At 54.1% G+C, this 21464-nt stretch overlaps 1 protein-coding gene across 9 annotated transcripts in view; it reads right to left on the bottom strand.

The window, feature by feature from the left end:
• The window catches only part of MPRIP (myosin phosphatase Rho interacting protein), a 574668-nt gene that overhangs the window by 422395 nt on the left and 130809 nt on the right, over positions 1–21464 (bottom strand). For 5 of the 9 annotated variants that reach the window (XM_081805592.1, XM_081805587.1, XM_081805588.1 and 2 more), the window contains 8 exons: positions 19249–19396; positions 18043–18160; positions 17222–17381; positions 16058–16177; positions 15216–15302; positions 14191–14353; positions 12775–12860; positions 1549–8383 (listed from right to left, as the gene is read on the bottom strand). In XM_081805592.1, coding sequence (XP_081661718.1) covers positions 8312–8383; positions 12775–12860; positions 14191–14353; positions 15216–15302; positions 16058–16177; positions 17222–17381; positions 18043–18160; positions 19249–19396 — 954 coding nt within the window. In that variant the 3' untranslated portion in view covers positions 1549–8311. Of the gene's footprint in view, positions 1–1548; positions 8384–12174; positions 12241–12774; positions 12861–14190; positions 14354–15215; positions 15303–16057; positions 16178–17221; positions 17382–18042; positions 18161–19248; positions 19397–21464 lie in introns of those variants that run through there. The other 4 variants (XM_081805589.1, XM_081805595.1, XM_081805590.1 and 1 more) reach the window with 3 other exon arrangements.

Here is a 21464-nt window from a genome sequence, read left to right as displayed (position 1 = left end):
CTGGAGGGTGTTATACAATTCATTTTTGTGTATGAATCTTGTATCCTGCAAAACTGCAAAACTCGTATCAGTTTTAATAGATTTTTTGGCGGTGGATTCCTTAGGATTTCCCATATACAAGATCATATCATCTACAAATAGTTTTACTTCTTCCTTTCCAATATGGATGTTTTTCCTTTTTCTTGCGTGGCTAGAATCTCCAGAACAGTGTTGAATAGACATGGTGACAACAGATATCCTTGTTTTGTTGCTGACCTTAGGGGGGAAGCTTCCAGTTTTTTAATATTAAGTATGAAGTTGTCTTTTTTTTATTTATTTTTTATTTATTTATTTATTTTTTTAAAAGATTTTATTTATTTATTTGAGAGAGAGAATGAGATAGAGAGCATGAGAGGGGGGAGGGTCAGAGAGAGAGAGGCAGACTCCCTGCCGAGCAGGGAGCCCGATGCGGGACTCGATCCTGGGACTCCAGGATTATGACCTGAGCCGAAGGCAGTCGCTTAACCAACTGAGCCACCCAGGCGCCCTTTTTTTTTAAATAGATGTTCTTTATCATATTGAATAAGCTCCCTTCTGTTCTTAGTTTGCTGAGTGTTTTCATCATGAAAGGGTGCTGGATTTTCCAAATGCCAACTGATGTTCAAAACTGCACTGACATAGCTTAAAAAGAAGTGTCTTCAAGCTTTTACAACACCATTACATCAGACCAGTGGCTAGAATTTTCTTAACAGACAAGAAATTATTGAAACATCCTTAAACAAACAATTAGAATAGCACACTGGAAGTATGTATCCTTTATATGTCTGTACTCTATTTTTTCTAAGTTTTGTGAATTCCATAAGTTGATTTCCAATTGGTAGAGTGATTTTAATTTTTGTGTTTATTTGAATAAAACTTTGGATTTCCACATACGTCATTCCAAAGGTTGTGGCAGTATTGGAAAACTCCAGTTTCTTATTTTAAATTTACTCAGTAGGTCACAACCAGAATTTTAAAAAATTAAATAGAATGTAGACATCATAGCATATTGTAGTAAGGGTGCGTTGTTTTGTGAAATGTTGGGTTGTGGTTGGGGTGTACGTGTGTGTATTTGGTCATGAGGTACGATGTATTTTCTAAACAAAAAGTAACACTTTAGATAAATATAATAATAAAGGCGCAGAGATGAGAGAATTCTAGTTCCTTGATTGCCAGTGGTAGAGCTCCTTTGTCTCCTCAGTACTTCGTCCCGTGCTTTTGGCCTCCCCTGGAGGTTTCTGTAACAGAGCCAGTGTCCCTTTATTCGATTCATGATGTAAAATACTGTGTTGTATGTGAACATGTGCCAGACAGATTTTTATGTGAAATCTCCTGATTTTAAAATGCTGACAACGAATCCCAAACTCTGAAAACACTATTTAAAAATAAGCAGATTATAAAGAGTAAAAACAAAAACTCCAGTAGAAGTCTCTAGGCTACTGACCAGTGTCTGAATTTTGACAATGTTGACCTAAATGCATATTTTGCACGTCTCTCCATTATACAAAATCTCATTCACGGCATGCAAAGGGTGATGCAAAAATAGTTTATTATGATATAGTTTATGTAAAGTTAGGTAATATTTACAAAATAGAAATGATCAGCTACATCCACGGGAATCTAGCATGTCACACAGAGGAATAAATACTCTGACAAAGTAACACTTCAAACTATAGTGAACAGTCGTTCAGAAACTTTGTTAATTAAAAAAACAGCTGCAAGGACACCATCACAATCGTGACTTGTCACAGAGGGTGGGCGGCTCAGCCGGCCAGGCTCATCTGTTGGGGAGCACGGCGCAACTGACGGGAGCTGCCCCCCCGCCCCGGGGCCCCACTGCACCTGCAGGTGGGCCTGCAGGACCCGCTCGCACTCCCCGAGCCTCTGCTTGCCTCCGCACAGCACTTGGGTTTGGTGAACGTTATCGCTTCGCGTTATTACAGAAATTAAACACCAGTTAGACTCCTACAAGCCTGTGGTTTGAGTATCACCGGACGGCTGAGAGAATTCGCGGTGGCAGAAGTCTCTGCTGTGGATTATTTCCCAACTTGTCAGAGCAGAAAACGGTATGTACACGCTGCACCCTGTCCGTGCGTCCGCTCCCCCCGCGGCCGGCACGGTGTCCCCCGGAGCTGACCGGAGACATTCACGCCAAGAGAAGAATCTACTAGTGAGAAAAGTTACTAAGAATTACAGTTGCTGAGGAGTCACTTAGAAACTTTACATTTTATAAATATTACTTAGGAAAACCACATGAATTCTTATCACTTAACTGGTTTTAAGTCCTAACAATACATCAGTAGATAAGTCGTTAATACTAAAGGTAAATCCTAAAATCCACTTTAATTGGTTTTGTGATAGAAACGTGACACAATAATGACTTTAGTGTTCTTTATATGATCTATTTCTAGCTTCCTATAAAACAAAACTGAAATGTGTGCTACTAGTTTTGAAGGGCAAAGAACCGAGGCCCAGGACAGGTGACAGGTGCCCTGTGTCCGGCGACCACTGCCTTTCCAGAACTCCGCTCCTTTGCGGCGTTCCAACTGCGTCCTCCCCGCCCCCCCCCCCCCACGACCAGCACCCACGGACCGCGTCCCTTCCCCTCGAGACCTGCATGCCCTCCTGGCTCAGCCTGAGGACAGGACGATCCAGTTCTGAGATGGTGTGACCACATGGCCAGGTTGCCGCCCTTGACGCTGTCCCACGATAGAACCCGGGAGCTGAGATGAAGACGCCTGGCCCGGCGAGTGCTCACAGGTCACCCGTTCGGGCCGGTCCTGCAACAACTGTGTTTTAAATGACCTCTCCCTCCCAAGTCTTCCATGAGCCTGGCCAGGGTGTGGGGAAGACGGCCCCTCTTCCCTGTGCTGCTCTCCCTGGAGGGTTGGGGGGTCTTGGGGGGGGGGGGTCTGGTGGCAAGCATCACGGTGTTCTTGCCACGTGCACAGGGCATGGATGCAGCCGACTGTGCTCACGGTCATACACTCTTTACAACCCGCCCCCCCGTGAAGTGGCCACAGCTTTTAAAGAGACACATCAGCCATGAAAAACATTTCCTTATAATGCTGGGTGGAGTTCAAGGTTGTACCCAAAGCTGTCCGCGCCAGCTTACGAAGGGAGGTCTGCATAGGATTTTATTTTTTTAAACCAACACAAACTTTGTCACAAACAAAAAGTCCCTGCGGTAACTTCCCAGTAATATTTACACCGCTCGCTCTGGATAATGTACAGGTTCTTTTAAAGAAAATAAACATGGCTGCTTTTCAATAGAGAGAGGCTGGCATCCACACAGAGCACGCAGTGGCTTCTCTTCCCAAAGCCCGTGTGGACGCGTGGAGGACAAGGGCCCAGGCTGCGTCTGAGCAGGTGGTCCTGGCTCCCTACGCAGGGGCAGGGGTGCTGACCTGTTCCCCCTACTCTGCCGAGCATCTTCTGTTGGAACACTTCGAGAAGGGAGCCCTCTTCCCTTTATAAAGAAACAAGGATACTTGAAACTCGTTCTCAAAAGGGCACAAGAATGAGGCTGGGTCTCCTCCAGCAGACAGCCCTTGGGGACAGTGACACTGTTCATTTCCATCCTGCCTGCGTGTCACGGCTTCCCAGCAAAGGGCCCCAAACCAGCGGGTTTACTAGACTCACTTCAGGCTCATTCTTAACTTAAATCTTCAACTGTGGAAAGCATGAGCTTGCTAAGAGTGTGTGTCCAGCTGTGCAACCACACAGCACCGAGGCCAAGGACGAGGGGCCCCGTGTCCCAAGAGCCCTCTGAGGACCGGGCAGATGTGGCCATGAAGAAGGGACGTGTCCACAGTGTCCTACTCGGTGCCGAGAACAGCCAAGGACTTCAGCTTTTGACCTGATCTCATGTGGGTAAAAAGACCTTTCCCAGGATTCGACGTGCAACGTCTGAGCTCACCCCTTGAAGGGATCTGGTGGCAGGGAGAAGCCGAGAAAGCCCCACGTGCGAAGCGTGTGGCAACCCGCTGATGCTCCTTCGCACTCGCCGGTCGAGAGGCCAAGTGCTGTAGCAGGGCTAGGAGGTAGGGCTTCCCCTCTCAACAACGGGTGGAGGCGGGGGGCCTAGGACGGAAGAGGGAAAAAGCAGGGTGCCAATACTGGAACTTCCAGAGGCTTCAGCACCAGCCGGTTCCCAAGCCCGTGCGAAGGGCAGGGCTGCAGTGCTGGACACGGAGACCCGCTCGCCACACTCCGCCCAGTGGGGACACATCGGGGTGAAGGGTGAGACCTGTTGACAGAGCAGATGCCTGCCTAACAGAAAACTCAGCCATAGCTCAATTTCAGAGTGTTCAGGTGGGAGGGAATACAAATGACTGAAGTTTCTGGAGAAGTGAAGCTTCTAATTAGCATGCCAAGCTGTTTTCCTTTCAGTATCTGATTCAAGCGGAGGACTACATACTTCCCTGTCCTTTGTAAAACCTTTGAAAATACACTCCACCCCCCCCTCAACCCCTTCAGGCTTTCTTGGTGATGACGGGGGGTCACCGAGTTCTGTTTTAGTTTTCTGGCTTTCTGAAACCGTGTCCTAGAATGGAAAGTGTTAAAAAATTCCAAGCTGCTTTAGGACAACGAGGAGGAAACTTCCTTTCAAGAATACTCTTACATTCAAGAGGACAGGCTGATGGGTTACATTCTTTCCGCTCTAACTGAAAACAGCTTTGAGTCCCTGGAGAAGAACTGCCTCCGAACTTAGGGCCTGAGCGGCAGAATCCAGAATCGGTACGTGGCTAGGTGTGAAGCCAGCAGGCAGGCACCGAGGCGGGGGAGAGCCTGCAGGCCCACTCAGCCGAAGGGGCCGGGGGCTGGCCTGAGCCGGGGAGTTACTAGCAAGTGCGGGAGGAAGGGACCTTTTAAAGGAGAGAAACTCACTGCCTGCTGGCCTGTCGGAGTGGGGAACAGACCTGGGGGGTTAGCCACCGAGCCGGTGGGGACCCTGGCACAGCTGTCATTTTATGGCCAGAGAGAAGTGGTCTCAGGGAGCGCCCTCAGCTCCAGCCCGGCAGGGGTGGCCTGACGCGCGGCCTCATGCCCAGGACGAACTTAAAAACAGGCATGCCAAGGGGAGCATCAGGCAGCAGTGACAAAAAGGGTCATGTTCCATCCTCAGGCCAGCAGTTAGTGTTCCAGAATATTAAACTGATCTCTAAAGATGTTTCTCATGCCATTGGTCTTGTCTCCTGGCCTTATCTGTCAGAATCCCCTTTAGACAGACTCAGGGTCACAGTTATGTTTGTTAAAAACCGCAATTCCCTCTCTTTCCCAGGCTGGCCCTTGTGAGGCCCCCGATGGCTCGCTGTGGGCCAGGGAACGAGTGATAGATTGCACTTAACGAGCCAGAGCCCGGGCCTTCCCTCGGCCTCGGCCTCTCCACTTGCTGGATTCCTACGGAGGGGCCTCTGATCGCGGCTCCGGACAAACGCACACCTCCCACCATGGCCTCCGCGTGTCACCCCAGGTTGGCCCTAACTTCCTCCCTCATATTCAGACCCATCTTGATGCCCGGAGGCGCAAGCTCCCACTTCCAAAGGCAAAGTGCTCCGTCTGCCACAGCGCCGACAGGGAGGCTGCAGCCAGCCAGTGCCCCCGGAACGGCAGCCTTCAGCCCCCGCAGGCGCCGGCACCGCATGCCGCCCAACGAGCCTGAGCGAGCGGCGGAGGGCGGCTCTTGCGCGCGTGGCAGCGCCCACGACACCTGTGCAGCCGTGTCCTTGGCCCCTTCACGTGCCTGGCAGGGCTCACTTGCAGGGGCTAGCGGGCTACAGATGAGCTAGAGCCCAGGGAGGGAAACACAGCTGTGAAGACTCTACCCGTGTTCTCACGCCCCCCCGCCCCCGGGCAGTGGGGACGCTCCTGCCGCGTGGTTGGCACCGGGGGCGGTGGGGGGCGCCCCAAGTTGACGATCACCTACACGACCCCATCTGCAGCCCCCGAAGGACCCTTCTCTACCAGCACAGAAACCCAGTCCACCTCCACAATTTTACTCTCTTCTCTCAGGAACCTGGTGGCTAAATTCTTCCCCGGGGAGCGCAGCGGGGGCTGGGGTGCGACACCCAGGAGCTCAGCGAAGCCCCTCTTTGCTCTGTTCTGCCTGCTCCCTCCAGCCAGAGGACAGGCTCCTCAGCGGTCATGACCCTGCGACGCTCGGGGCTTTTTCTGGGGGCTGCAGCAGGATCAGCCTTTTGCTGGAGAGGAGCCAGAGTGCCCCCATTTCTAGTCCCCTTCCCGGTGACCCCCAGACGGCAGCCGCCCCAGCACCGTCAGCTGTCTCTGCGGCGAGTAGGAGGTGTTTCCCTGTCTCTGCCTTCGACCTCCACGGGCCGCCCTCAACTCCTGCTCCCACAATTCCGGACGTCTGACCTCCAGGGGAAACGATGATGACAAGCACGTAAGGTGCTCTTCGACCTATTCAAAGCGCCGCAGATTTCACCCCCCGGCCACAGTCTGACTCCGCGCAGGGACCCTGCCAGGAAGGCGGGAGGGCCGGAGTCCCCAAGGCAGCAGGGGCCACCACAGAGGAAACTGCACTAGATGCGGGGACTTCTCCAAGGGGTGACGTGAGGTCACGGTGCCAAGACAGCCTGAGCAGAGGCCAGATCCTGCTGGACAGCATGTCGCTGTCCGCCGTGGAGAACACACACGCTGAACAGTGTTCTAGAGAACAGGCCCCAGGGCCCGTGCACTCCTTCTCTACACTCCCATTCTGAGCGGCACACACACAAAATCATGGTCCTTTCTAAAAACACGACCAGTCTACAAGGGGTGGTGCGAGGAGCGGTGTCTGAGAAGCAGAACTAAAAAACCAGACCTAGCATTCTCTTGCCTTGGACAACATGGAAGAATAGCAGCAAAGGAGTGACAGGTGTGGGGTGAGAGTCTGGAAGCTGGTGAGGGAAAGGCTCGATGCCCGTGGAGAACTCCGAGTTTATTCCAGTGACAAGGCCGCACGCCCCAGGCCCTTCCAGGGCTTTCCGCGGATGACCCTGGTCTTAACTGAATCTAGAGACCGAGCACGGTGACTTCTCCATTTTCACCCCCAAGCACCCATGTGCCCAGGGCCTGCCGACCTAACGGAGGCGCTGACACAGCGAGATCAAAACAGGTCCCCCCGCACCCTCCTTGGCGACGCTCCCCGCCTGCCCCGAGGGCCACAACACGGCTGCCACTTGCCTGGGCCGTGACACAAACCCCAGGGCAGGAGATTCTCGAGAACTACTGCAGTGTTTCCGGACAGTTAAAAGGTCTTACTCTGACGGGTAGAAAAAGCAACTTTGTTAGTATAGGTTTACTCTGGGCTCTCTGAATGCTGCAAGAGCACTTTTCAGGTTAGAGTTAAAAACATGTAATGGCAGTTTTCATCTGATTCCGACATCCTCTGTACTTTCTTGACTTAACACAGGGGTCTTCCCTCAGCCTTCTCAAAAGGAATGTGCAGGTTGCTTTCAGAAAGGTTCAAGACACGAACAGACTTTCCCTTCGAAGGACTGACTACCCGAGGGAATTCATAACGACGTGCTCAGTCTGAAACCCCGGGCTGCAGGTCAACACTCTAAGTCTTTACGAAAAGACCAGGGCTGCTAGTGACCAAGAAAGGAACGAGCGTAGGAAGGAATGAGAGGGGCCGGGGTTTTGTGCAAGATTTAATAAAAAAACAAACAGAAATAGGAATGGCTGCTTTCGACATTTTCCAGGTTGTGAAAGGTTCCCCACGATGACCTGGGTGTGGCTCTAAGCTGAAGGAGTGGGACAAGTACAAAGTGCTGTCCTTCTCCCAAGCCAGAGGTGGTGAATGGAGGTTGCGGACCACGCCCCCCAACCTGCTCCTCCCGCGGCCACCTGACGCCCTGTTCTCTCCCCGCGGGGCCCACACGCAGCACAGCGAGAGCCGCCCGAGCCCTGACTCCGCACAGTGCACTTGGCGGGACGAGCTAGCTTAGCGACAGGCTGCTGGGCCTTAATACTGACAGTGAGTGCGGTGGACTGCGGCGGGTGGGGGCTCTGCGCAGACCCCGGTCGGGAGCGGACAGCCCTCCTGGCCCCCGCTGCTTGGCTAATTTGAGAATACCACGGAAAAAGAAAAGCTTTGACAAAGACATAGGAAGCTGGAATCAACACAGCAGAGAACGGTGTGAACAACCCATAAACCAGTCTCTCATGCATCCATACCCACAGTTAATGACAACAGTAACAACAACAATAATAATAAAAAATAAAGGTATAGGGCAGCGCTGCCGCAGGCTGGGAACGGTGTGTGTTCAAGTGGAACGGGACACGGCTAGTCTTTCTTCAAGTCCCTGGATTCAAAGAGTTTCAAGCGTTCTTGCACCGTCAGGCCTTCCTTCAGACTCTGGGTGGAGAGGAGAGCAGGAGAGAAAGAAAGAGACCGTTAACCACCGGGCCCGGCGCCGTGGGCGCGGTTGCAGTCAGGCGGCGGTGCGGGGGGCCGGGGTGCGGGGCGGGGCAGGAAGGGCTCCTCGAGAGATTAGTGGGGCATGCTAAGGAGAGAGACGTCCCCTGTGAAACGGTGTTATCTGGATGAAAAAGGAAAAAACCAGAGAAACAGACCATGTGTGTAAGCAGCTGAACTCTGAGCTTAGGGCTCTTTAGACAAGCAGCGATCAGATCGATTCAGCCAGGGGCAAAAGCTGTGCCAAGAACTAGAAATGCGCCCATCCATGTCCTCCTCCCGGGGGGGCCTGTCCACCTCTGGCTCCTCAGTGACCATGACGCTGAGCGTTGGGAGGAGGGCTGCACAGCTCGCGGCCGGGGGCCCGCTCCTGGCGCTCCCTGAGCAGCAGCTCGGGCGGGGGGCGGTTTGCTGGGACTGGGGATCTGGGAACACGTCAACGTAGTCACTAAGATTTTCAGAACGTGAAGCCAATACTCTCCTCATGTGTGACCTCGGGCGAAGTTTAAATCTGTGGGTTCGAGGATGTGCCGCTTTCCTAACGGGGAGAAAACATGTCCCGCTTTACTCTTGGAGGCTTTTCCCAAAGATCTAATTTCTCAGTGAGGAACGGAAGATCACTTCGGGGCATGGCTGAGGATATTCCAGCACTGGCTGGGATGGGGCTGGTTCCTCAGCGGCCATGGGGTCTTTGTGGCAAGTCTCAACACCACTGCCAGGTCCCGGGGCTGGCCGGCACGTGCTGGAGCTCACGAAGGTACAGGCTCCAGACGACTACACCACTTTTAGCCCCAAATCAGAGCACCGTGCTGGTCCTGCGGCCTGGAGTGCCCAGCCTGATGCTTCAGAGCACGCGTTGTGGGACCCGGCTGCCTGCAAGGTTTGAGGGAAGACGGGTGGGTCCCAGTGTCCCCGCCCAGTCCCAGAACAGCTCTGCTTGCTTTCTCTACCGTGGAGCTGTATGTGTGTAAATGAATAAAGTTGTTGTTGTTGTTGTTTTAAATAAAGGGTTCTATGGCTAACCTTTCTGAAACCCACTGGTCCAGATGAACCTCAACATAAGCAGTCGGTTAGGGTCACTGCTGAAGCTTGCTACCCAGTCGGTCGGAGGATGGGGGCAAATCCATGTCCCATTCTGAAGCTGAAATTCCCTTAATGCACATAACTGCCTCAGATGCTCTCGGGTCTTCTGCCGAGTGCTTCAGGCAGTCGGTCTCGGACAGGTGCTGGGCACGCACGGCCACGATGTGGGAGGCCCCACTCCTAAGTGCCAGGCCCACGGGCAGGCCTGTCACGTGCCACACCGCTTTGTTCTAGCTGAGGACGTCCAAGGGACAGCGAACGTCCTGACCGTGGGTACTGAGAGTCCTGCTGTGCTCAGGACTGTAGCTGGGGAGCAGGGCGACGAGGGGGACCCAAGGCTGTGCGCCCAGGACCACATACTGCTGTACGCTAGAGCTGTATGGGCAGGAAGAACGGAACCCCCACACTGACCCTGCGCACCCAGAGAAGGGTCCTTGGGGTGCACCGTGGCTCATTCCTCCCACACGGCTGGTCTCTCCACCAAGCGCCGGTGTGACCCCATACTCAGACTACCAGACAGGGGCCTCCATGAGAACCCCGTGGAGAAAGGTTTGCTCTGGGCTCAATACCAGAAAAGCCATGATGCTTTTAAGCAATGAGCCTGCCTTGACTTTTTGGGTGCCCAGACTTTCTATCCTTTTGAGTGAGGCAGGATACAGACACAGAACATCGATAAAGGACAGAAAACAGTACATATCAGATCCCATAACAAAGAGCACCAATGACAGGTTTGGTTTCTGGGCAACTTCGTTCCCCGGTCTCCCCGTGGCGGTGGCGGCAGTGGTGGGGGGTCTCCAGAAACAGTCAGGGAAAAGGACAGCACACATCTGAGTGTGAGCGCCCGCTGACATCGTGAACAGGTCCAGCCTTGCTTGGCGTCACAACACGTGTCCCTAAGGACTCTGCAAGGTCCCTGTCTTTCTACACACACCAGCGGGACTGTGCCTACCCGACACCCTGGAAACTCGGCCAAGCCAAACGTGGACTCAAAGACATCTGGAAAACCCCCACTCCCGGGCTTCTTACCACTCCTGTCTGGGGCCTGGCACCTCTGAGAGTCTGAGGCTGCCCTGGAGGCCCAGTCAGACCTTCGTGGGCGTGCCTGACCGCTTACCTCACTTTCTACCTTTGCCTTAGCTCTTTCCTGGCCGGCATAAAAGGTTTTTCCCAGCACACCCCCCGCAAAGGCCCTTTTGATAAAGGTCTTTTCACTGATTTTCTGCCCTTTGCTCCAGAATCCCGTGCATTTTTATTCCCCCCACAGGGACTCAGACACGTACTCTATCCTGACGGGGTGGCCACACTGCAGCAAGGCTTTCCAGAAGGGAGCGAGAGGTTTTTCACAGACTGTCACTTACAGCATGGGCACAAGGCCTAAATCATTAACAGTGAAGTCGTAACAGCTACAGCTCAACCTCAAATAGAAAATAGAATCTTTTAATAAGAAAACCATAAACCAAAGAACAGGTTCTACTTTTGCTAAACAGAATGCTTTTCATGTTTAGGGAAAAAGCCCAAACCAAGTTTACAATCAACCCTAAACCATACTTGGTTATAAGTGATTTGGGGCTGTAGAAGAATAAATAAAACCAAACTGACTAGGTTTAAAATATCTGGGATTTTCCTAAACGTCTTCCTAAAGCAAACCCATTTCCCCCAAGCCACTGGGCTACAGCCCCTTAGCCAGAGGATGGTGGACTGCGGATCCCGCATGAGTGTGAGCCCCAGGCAGGTTAACAAAAGGAGCCGTGCTGTGCGGCCCTGGGCCCATGTCAGTGTCCCCTCGGCCAGGCGCGTGTCCCAGCCCTGGGGTTCCTCCTGCGGTTCTTAATCTTCCCGTCAGAGAATTACGGAGATCAAGTCAGCTCAGCCGGAAGCACACTGTGCAGTGAGCGGCCGGGTGCCTGGGATGCACGGCCTGGTGTGGAGACTGGGGACGGTCCAGGCATGTGCCCCACTGTCCTTCTGCGTATTTGCCAACAGGCTGATGTTTCTCAGCCAGCACTTCGGTGCCCCTACACCTCCTTTCTTTGTATCTTTGCCTTCGCTGGCACCCAGAGAGAAGCTTTTGTTTTGTTAAACCAAAAACAAAAAAAGTGCTGCTAACCCTTCCGCCCCAGTCCCTCCTAGTCCTCTTGCTCTGCTGAGCCCTTTTCCCGGCCATGCCCACCAGGCCCCAGCTCCCTGAAACCCAGGCTCCGCCCGGCCTTGGCCTGTGAGCTAACTCGGTGGGCAGTTCTTAGCGATGGCAGACTGCTTGTCAGTGGCTGTTGGGTCTCTGTCAGGGCCTCTCTCGACGGAGGGCAAGAAGGGTTTCCGCAGAGAACGTGGAAAGCACAGATCGCCATGCACGCTGACTGGGGCCGGGGCTGCTCCCAGGCCCACGCCCAGCCGAGACGCTGCCTCTGTGGGCCGACTGCCAAGCTGGGGGGGCTCCCCTCGGCAACGGGTCAACTCTGGGAAGAGGTTAAAGGGCCAGTTAAGTCCCCAGAACAGGTTAAAGAAACTTGACCGGGACGGTGTATGTGCTTGCCGGAGCAGATAAAGTAACAATAAAACAAGGAGCTTGCTATGGAGGTGTGAGCAGTGCATGCAGGCAGCCACCCCCTCGAGGGTGGCAGGTGGGTGGGTGGTGAGAGGCGGTTTACCTACATGACAGGGGACCTGGAAGCGGGCTCGTTTCAGTTATCCCATGAGACCTGCTCAATTACGGACTGTCAGAGGAAAGAGCAAAACATAAGACACACACACAATAAATCCTAAATGCAACATGCTCATTACTCCCACCCTCCGCCCGTCCCTTCCGTGGGGAGGCGCGCAGCGGGCAAGGGACACGCTGGGGTACGCTGCTCTGTGGCTGAGGGAAGGGGTGTAGGCAGCTTCCTCTCTTGAAGGTGCGGCATCAGTATTACATTAGGGCCACGTGAAGAAGTGCAGACAGAGTGGGGCTGGCCCAGGGGGTCTGGGGGGAAATCTGGCCTTGGAGGTCCAAGGTCGAATTCACCGCAAGCCCTGCTTCTTGTAGGCCTGGCCCCTCAACTGTCACTGTCCAGAAATCAGTTCCACTTCAGCACGAAGGAGAAACAGGGCTTGAAGTCACCAGAACTGGCCCAGCAGGTAGGCATGTGGAGCCAGAGGCGTTCTGGGACCGGGGAACCCCTGCTGCGGCCCGTGGTGGGCTCTGACCCCGGCTCCTCTCTCTAACGTCCGAGAGCCCCCCACACCCTGGTGCTGCACCCCACACTCACCTTGGACCTGATGTTTCTGAGTTGCCGGCTGACACAGGATCTGTCTTTCTTTAAGAAATCCGGGTTGCTTTTAGATTTCATTATATCTGAAGGAACAAATGGACCGATTACTTTTGTTTTATAAAACCCAGTGGAACCAGACTGTTCAAAAATCTCCCAGGCTTACTGTTATCACCACACACCTATGGCAGTTCCTTAAACAACTTCAAGAGAAAACAAAGCCAATGACCATAAAACACGCTAGCTCCTGGACTGGCCAGAGGACGTCTGTGCGGCCCTGCGCTAGGCTCCTCCGTCTGTGTCTGCACGGGAGGGCCGGGGACGTTTTGGTCCCGTCACTTACTTACTCCCACCTTCCTCCTGGCAACCCAGCACTGTTATAAAGCAGAAGAGCAAGAGTCGTAATCCGCCCCCACCGAGACAACCACCATTCAGTTTGGGGTAAAGTCCTTCAGACTCCTTAAAAATGGCTACGAAACAAATGTATACTGGGTCCCCCGACGCCGCGTGTCCTGCTGGGAGCAGGGGGTTGCACTTGGTATATCCTACTGATGGATCTCGTTCCAGGTCAAAACAGAAACGTCTACCTGGTTTCTCTTAAGAACGGCTGGTATTTCACGGTGTTGTGAAGCCATGGGCCTCCATCTGCTGCAAATGCTACCTTTCCTCGTTGGCATCTTTCCGTGCACACGTTCTTCAGGTCACCTGGCAGGTCACAGGAGCTCTGCACCCACCCCCAAATGCTAGGCCTTCCTCTCTCCACGGCCCCGGCCACCCCGGGCTCCCCCTCAGGAGCTGCCACTGTTGTCACTGGGTGACCTGGCTTCCAGAGTTAGTCTACAGTTTGCTGCTGAGTGGTGTTCGGGTATCGCCTGACTGATTCCAGAAAGACAGCCGACTCGTCCTCCAGCAAGTGACCTTGTGTCTGCCTACGCGCCCGGGCGGCCACGATCGCTCCTGCTTGGCCGGCTGAGAGAAAACAGGGTCGTTTTCTGGGTATCAGTGATTTACACATGTTGTCAGGAGCTGTGTCCTCCCTGCCCCTCCCCCACTCGCACGGCCTCTTGCAGATTCTATGGTCAAGGCTCAGGATCAAGTAACTACTTTAGTGACAGCTGCCGTCTCTGAACTATTGACTTTCTTCAGGAAAACGCACAAATGCAAACTGGGATTCCTATGAAAATCACGCGGACAGCGCGACGTCCCCTCAAGGCAGTGAGTACGGGGACGCCTCACGGCCTGCCGGGAGGAAGACAGCTCGCCCGCAGAGGCCGGGGCCCGGCGCCCCTCCGGTTGTTCTCAGTGACGAAATGCACGTCTCAATACAGACCCGGGCTCCTCTGCCTTCCTGGCAGCGCCAGTAACACACTCGGACCACAAGCTACGGGGTCCTGGCCCGGAGCCCAGGGAACTCACCGTATCCCGACACAGGGGTGTTTTCGGGGGATTTTTCACCCAGTGCTTCCGTCGCTGCTTTCAGCTGCTCTTTCAACCTGCTGATGTCACAGTCAGCCTTTGCCCTCACAATGCTGAGCTCCGTGTAGATGTCCTTGTACTTGTCACTAGCGTACTTCTTGTCCTTGAGAAGAAAGGGCAGAAGCAAGGGGTGGTTAGGGCCGGGCTGGGCGGTCCGTCTCCCCGGGGCTGGAACGCTCTGCAGAATTACTGGGGGGGGGTGCCATCCGCAGTCGGGGAGGCAGGGGACCCCTGTCCTCCAGAGGCCGAAACTGATTATGAAGTGAAACAGGCAGGGCCGAGAGTCTCTGTTGGATGCAGAGCGAGCATCCCCAGGAGCTCTGGCAAGCACAGTCGTGGCCCTGACCCCCCGCAGACCTTCTGGAAACCACCCTCTTAGATTTCCTTCTTCTTCTTTTTTTTTAAGGTTTCATTTATTTGAGAGAGAGAGAGTGCATGAGCATGAGCTGGGGGAGAGACAGACTCCCCGCTGAGCAGGGAGCCCGACGTGGGGCTCCATCCCAGGACCCCAGGATCACCACCTGAGCTGAAGGCAGACGTTTAACCGACTAAGCCACCCAGGTGCCCCTGTCTTGGATTTCCTAAGTGACTGAATGGCCACCAGGGCTTCCCTCATCTTCTCCCTGCCTCCAAGAGTGCCCTGGTGCAGAAGGGTGGGCTTCAGCCAGCTCTCACCTTCCAGGACGACATTTGTCTCTGGTCTCACGGTCCCTGCCAAAGCACATAGGAGGCATGGAGGACAGGAACACAGCGAGACCTCAGTTTTACTACACGTGCTGACAAGGCTGGCGTTTTACGAGAGCTCACTTTTGAAACCACATTCCCCGTAAGAATGAAATCTACTCTCGAAGAGCCTACAGTTCGAACGCAAGAGAGCTCTGGAGCTCTGTGAGCTCTGGAGACCGGTGTCCCCACTCGGCCCTGAGCCATCCTCAGACCTGTCTCCCGCGGGGAGGCGCCATTACCCGCAACGCTGTCTGCAGCTCATCCTTGAGAGAGCTGATCTCCTGTTTCAGGTACTGTATTTCTGACTCCTTGACCCGCAGTAAGACCTAGAAAAACAGAGGGATTAGGGGCTGACGCTGAGGAGCAAAGGGACTTCCAGAGTCTCAAAAGCAAAGATGACGGCCGAGCAGGGAACCCCCCCCCGCCCCAGTGACATGCAACCACAAATGCCAGCAAACACACTTCACCATTGCTAACAGCTGGCCCATCACAAAGAGAAACAGAAAGAAATCACCGTGATCCCTCCTAGACCCGAGAACCCCATTCCTCAGCCTGAGGGCCACAGTGAGCACCCGGGCCAGGGCCCATGAAAGCATCCTGCTGAAACTGTTGGAGTCTCTCAGCCTCTCCCACATCACTGAGCAGATTTTCACGATGAAATGTTAACTGAATGGGGAAAAAGCTAAGTGCTTTTATAAAAACGTGTAAGAATCAATCGTTCTGACTTAAAATAAACCTCCCTGCCCCAGTAATCCGGCGCTATGGACCGTGAGCAGCTGTGGTGTTCACAGGGCTAGGAAACGTTTCACTTCAGGTGGGCGGTGTTTGTGGTGTGCAGAAACTGGGCACGGGGTTAAAGGTCCCCGTGGCCTCCTCACGAGGGGTCCCCACTCCTGCTGTGGACCCCACACTGCCTGGCAGCTATTCTCTTTTGCTGCCTGGGGCGATCTGGATCCTTCCACGTCCTTCTTGCGGTCTCCAGCTCTCATCCCTGCCATGACCCCGTAAGCTGAGGCCACCTCTGGGTCCCCGCTTGGGGCCTGCATGCTGCAGAGCGGGGTGAAGGGGCTCCGAGCAGTACCTCTAACTCATAGGCATCCTTGCCCTGTGTGAGCGGGGAGCCAGCGGCCTCCCCGCCCGCGTCCCCGGTCAGCAGCGTCCGTAACCGTGCGATCTCCGCAGCCAGGCGGTTGTTCAGCTCCTGCGGGACAGCAAGGAGGGGGGCTTCAGAGCCGCCTGGGGGCAGCCCTCACACGACAGAAGCGGAGAGGCCGCTTCCCCACCAGAAGAGGGGCACGTGTGTGAGCGGAGGGGAGCACGGGCTTACGCGCACCGCGGCGTTTTCGATGTACCGTGCAAGGCGGCCGCTGCCTGTGACGCGCAGCCCTGCAACAGCCGTTCACGCGCTGTGTTGGCGCAACTGCGGACGCAGGGTTCCAAAGTCCTCAATACCTTGTTGTCACCGTCACTAGTATCCGTGCATCTCACGGCTTGTCCACCTTGAGTTTCTGGAGGGGTGGGCCCTCTTGCCGCCTTCCCGCTCACTTTCTGCGCCTTGTTTCCAACTGAGAAGTGGTCATCTTAGGCCACTGCAGTGACTAGCGGGAACCAGTCCTGCCCGAGCGCCGTCACACGGGGTGAGCGGGGCCCAGAGACCTCGAGCCTGGAGCTGGCCAGCACATCTGTCTACTCAGTGCCTGGGGTGGATGAGCCGGTGGGTCACGCAGACAGTGGTCCAACTTGGCAGGTCACAGAAGCCTTTATCAAACTAACCCACCTCGAGTCTTTCCCCTAGCCAGGATTTTAAATGCACCTCAATTTTCTGAAGAACAGGCAAATTTTAAGAGAATAATCTGACCAAAAAAAATGTGAACAGAGTATGGTCTTGACAGGCGGACGTTTAAAAATGGTCCCAGCCTTAGGGGCAGGAGACTTGGATCAGGTGCAATGACCCTCCCTCTCAGGTCCTGCCTAGCAGTGATGAAGCAGAAATCCAGAGATGCTCAGGAGAAACGGAGACATCTCAGAGATCCCAAAAGGGCTAGAGACCAAATGAGTCCAAATTTAAACAGCTGGTTCATGCAGTAGACGGCCCCAGCTCCACCACCTGCAGTGAGTTTCTGTCACCATACTGGGGAATGTCAGACATCAGGGAGATGCCTGCAGAGGGGCGGCCACCTCAGGTGGGGCCTGGCTCCCAACTCCAGGATGGGTTCCCCCCCTCCCCCGCCGGCTGCAGGCTCACCTGATTGTGGGCGTTGAGCTCCTGGTTCTCACGTTGGCACTGCCGCAGGGCCTGGCGCTCAGCCTCCAGCGCCTGGGCCAGGTGGGCATTCTCCAGGCACTTCTGGGAGTACTGCTCCGAGAGGACCTCCAGCTCCCGCTGCACCGACTGCAGCTCCTCCCTGGGGAGAGGGCACGGCTCATGCCTCTGCCCACACCCCTGGCCCAGGCCTCTACAAGGCCCTGTGAGTCCCTTTTGCGAAACTTGAGGAACGACGAGACACACCCCAAAGAGCTGAGCAGAGGACAGGCCCCATGCGTTCTGTGGTCTCAGCGAATTGGTACCCAGCTAAAAAAGGGAGCACTTCAAAGTACTGCAGGCTTACAGAATCTCTCCTGCATCCTTCCCTTCTCCTCTTTCAAGGAGCTTAACGGTCCAACAGACAAAACTCCCATGATGTCAGGAAGAGAAGTCACACTTGTGGCTTGCTTTCCGCCCTAACTTTTGAGGTGCTCTGTGTCCGATACGCCAGGACCAGACTCTATCCACGCTCAGAAAATCAAAGCCTCGTGACGTTGTTCTCAGTCACCCTGGACCCCTTGGAAAGGACTGCTTCTTCCACTAGCAGAACCAAAGATGACTGTGGGAAGGTGCTCAGCCCCTCAGGAAGGGCAGCTTGGAACTGCCCTCAGAACCCTTGGGCCTCCGCCAATGCCCACCCTTGAGACCCATGTCTTTGTGGCTCTTAAAAAGACACAGGAAAGGTGCCAGTCCCCACATGCACAGTTTCCCTCCAGCCTGGCCCGCAAGGGCCGCCTCCAGTGGGCAGGAAGCTGACTCACAGGTACTGTCGTCGTAGGGCCTCGATGTCCGAGTTGATGCTGCTGATCTGGGACCTCTGGCTCTTCTCCAACTCGCGCTCCATCTCCTCCCGGTGGGCATTCTTCATGGCTTCAATGGCTGCGGGCAAGGACACGGCCATCAGCGTGAGAGGCTCAGGGGGGCAAGATGGACAGGACGGCGTGGCTGCCCGCTGTTAACGTGAAGTCCATGAGCGGTCAGGCTGCCTTTCCCAAACTGACTCTCTGAGGCAGACACAAGCCAAGGAATTCCCAGGAACTCCCACCACAAAAGGGATGCAGGTGCATTTTTTTTTTTAAACGTTTGAAGAAAGCCAAACTGATGAAATAAATGTCAGTGCTGCGAAGTGTGTAAGACTGTTGAATCACAGACCTGTACCTCTGAAACAAATAATACATTATATGTTAAAAAAGAAAAAAAGAAGACGACAGCAGGAGGGGAAGAACGAAGGGGGGAAATCGGAGGGGGAGACGAACCATGAGAGACGATGGACTCTGAGAAACAAACTGAGGGTTCTGGAGGGGAGGGGGGTGGGAGGATGGGTTAGCCTGGTGATGGGTATTGAGGAGGGCACGTTCTGCATGGAGCACTGGGTGTTATGCACAAACAATGAATCATGGAACACTACATGAAAAACTAATGATGTAATGTATGGTGATTAACATATTCAAAAAAAAGGAGAAAAGAAATCCAGCACGAGTTTATACAAGAAGCAGGCTTTCGGGGCGGTAGGTCTTCCTCCATCCTGAAACAGGCCAGCACCGTACAGCACAAGCACATAAAGGCAGCAGGACACAAGACCGGCGGCATGAAGGCTTGCTGAGGGCAGAGCCGGCTCCGTGGGGAAGTCTGTCACCAGGCACGAGCCGCAGCAGCGCTGCGCTCTCATGCTCTCAGCACTGCAGGCAGTGTGGGCTTATGCCAGCGCTGGGACTGGCGAGGCTGGGGACAGCCCCCCAGGTGTCGCCGGGGGTGCCGGCCCTGGGCTCGCAAGCTCTCAGGGGGCTCCTGAAAGCAGCCTCTTCCCTGGAGGGGACTGCGGAAGGCCTGCCTTGGATAACCAAGCCGAAGCCTCAGCTAAAAGGCAGCATGAAGGCTGCTCGCTGCCGAGCTGGGCGCTCCGCTCAGGAAGCCTGCCGCCTGCCCTGCGCTCGGGGTGAGAGTGGCCGCCCCGGCCCAGCTCCCACCTGAGATAGTGGCCGCCGTCTCCTCGGCCAGGAGGCGATCCTTCTCCTCTCGCAGCTTCTCCAGCTCCCGCTGGTGCTGTCTCTGCAGGTCCTCAATCTTCTTCTGGTGCGTTTCTTCCATGGCTGCAAACCCTCGCTCGCACGTGGCCTGTAAGATGCAAAAGGGACCCCATGGATTTTTTTCCTTTACTTTTGTTCTGGGTGTTCTGTTTATCATGAAGCCAGCAGCCCGGCCCCTCGAGGTGCCCTGGTCCAGACAGCATGCTCCCTGTCCTCTGATGGCTGTCTGCAGATGCTCACTGATGCTATGGGCACCTTATGCTATCGGAGCATTTGGGAAAGAGAATTTACATAAATTCTCTTATTTGGGTGCTTGTTCCTGCTGCTTCTCTGTGGAAAGTTGGTACTGTGGGTGGGAACTGGCTACAGTGGAATTTAAAATAGCCAATCCCCGACCTTTATAGAATCACGGCTGGGCAGGACTGACCAGAGGGAGGGAGAAGAGAGTAAACGTACGGAGGCTGGCTGGGTCTGGTTTGAGATATACAGCAAGAAGCTTTCAGCACCAGACAGGGCATTTCACAAATAGTCACGAACAGTGATACGTCTTTGTCAGCTCTTAGAGGGAGCCAAGATCATCCTGTGAATGATGGGTATTCCGGTGAGGACTGGGCGGGGGATACGTGGAGCCAGGAGGCCTGGCCCTGCCACTAACCAGCTGGCCACCTTCACCTGGTGTCCACTGAGGGAATCAGATTAAGCTACATGATCTCTTCTCTTCCAGTCTGTACCTTCCTTCTTCCTTTCTCAAGGAGTACAAAGAAGGGCGCTAATTAACTGAAATGAGACATACAACAGAACTGCTCTCCACACTCATCCGTGCCTTGTTACAACACAGGCTGGATTATTACCTGCACGTGGGTTTGGGGGAAGGACACAGGTACCCCTAAGATGGGGTCCAACCATCCCACACATCCACACAGAGAAGCCCAGCCTGGCTTAGCAGAATGCTCTTACCAAAGGTGCAGGTGACCGTGCCACACAATTGTGAGGGGGTCCGTGTGCAGCCTTCTGTGCACGGAGGCACACTTCCTGTATAAATCCCTTGCAAGGTCTCTCTCAGAGTAGGGATCAGGCCTTTCAGTGAATTTTAAAAAACCAGAAGAGTATGGCCATGTTACATTCGAAACGCAAAGTAGTGGAGGGAGGCTCTTCCCTCCCGACCTATATACTATTTGATCAAACTTCCTGCACCTGGATTCAAGAAAGGATAAGAAGAAACCAAATCACCACACTTGGGTGTCTTTGTCTGAGCCCCCACGGTCCTTTCTGAGATACTCCATTCAGTATTTTCGAACAGTCTGGACTTTACTGCAACAGACTGGCTGCACTGGGCCACTGATCTTAACTGTTTTTTTCTCTCTCTTTTTTTTTCTTTATTTTTTTTTTCTCTGATCTTAACTGTTGTTCACCGCTAACTGGGCGTTCCTTCTCCCAGGCAGCCCCCACCTGGAAGCCGCTGGCCTCCTCTTACTGCCCTCACACCACAGGAGAGCTGGAGGAGTCCTGGGCTGTGGCTCCCAGGCCTGGCCCCACTCCAAGCCCCTCATCTTCCCTCCTGCATACTTTGGTTCACAGTGAGCACACGGCTAGTAGGTCTTTTAGGGTTTAGTTTGATTGGGCGGCTTTAGAATATTTAAAGTTAAGGGTGAAAATTCTTCCTATAGAAACACTGAATTAGCTTTAAAGACCAGCTGCTTCCTTGGACAGCATATGCGTTAAAAATGATTCACCTATAAACAAATTTGAATTTTTAAGCCAGTAATCCCTGGGATCAATCCCAGTTCCTCAATAGCTACTGTGCAGAGTTGTGAGGGAAGGTGTCAGCCTGCAGCAGTCAGAAGAGGGGCTGTCAGGCCAAGACCCTGGTCTCCCTGACCCGGGCAAAACTGCACAAAGAAACAGCTATTAGTCGGAGGCCCTCAAGAGTGCTATTTAGTTGTAACTCCTGCATCTCAAGGTCGTCAGTGAGAACACCGTGGGTGGGCTGGATGCTCAGTTCGTACGACAGAGGATGCACAGAACGAGCAGCGCCCCAGCCCCCAGAGACAGGTTTGCCAGAAGCCCCCACCCTGCGTTCTTGCTAACTAATGATACGTCACCAGTTTGGGCCTTATCTACATGCCCAGAGCTGGGTGCTCTGCTGGAAGGGCACT

This window comes from Leptonychotes weddellii, chromosome 15 (assembly GCF_054177405.1).
Source record: "Leptonychotes weddellii isolate Sample4059 chromosome 15, ASM5417740v2, whole genome shotgun sequence".
NCBI lineage: Eukaryota > Metazoa > Chordata > Mammalia > Carnivora > Phocidae > Leptonychotes > Leptonychotes weddellii.
Note: the sequence above shows the minus strand (reverse complement) of the source record. Positions and strands in the feature narration are given on the sequence as shown.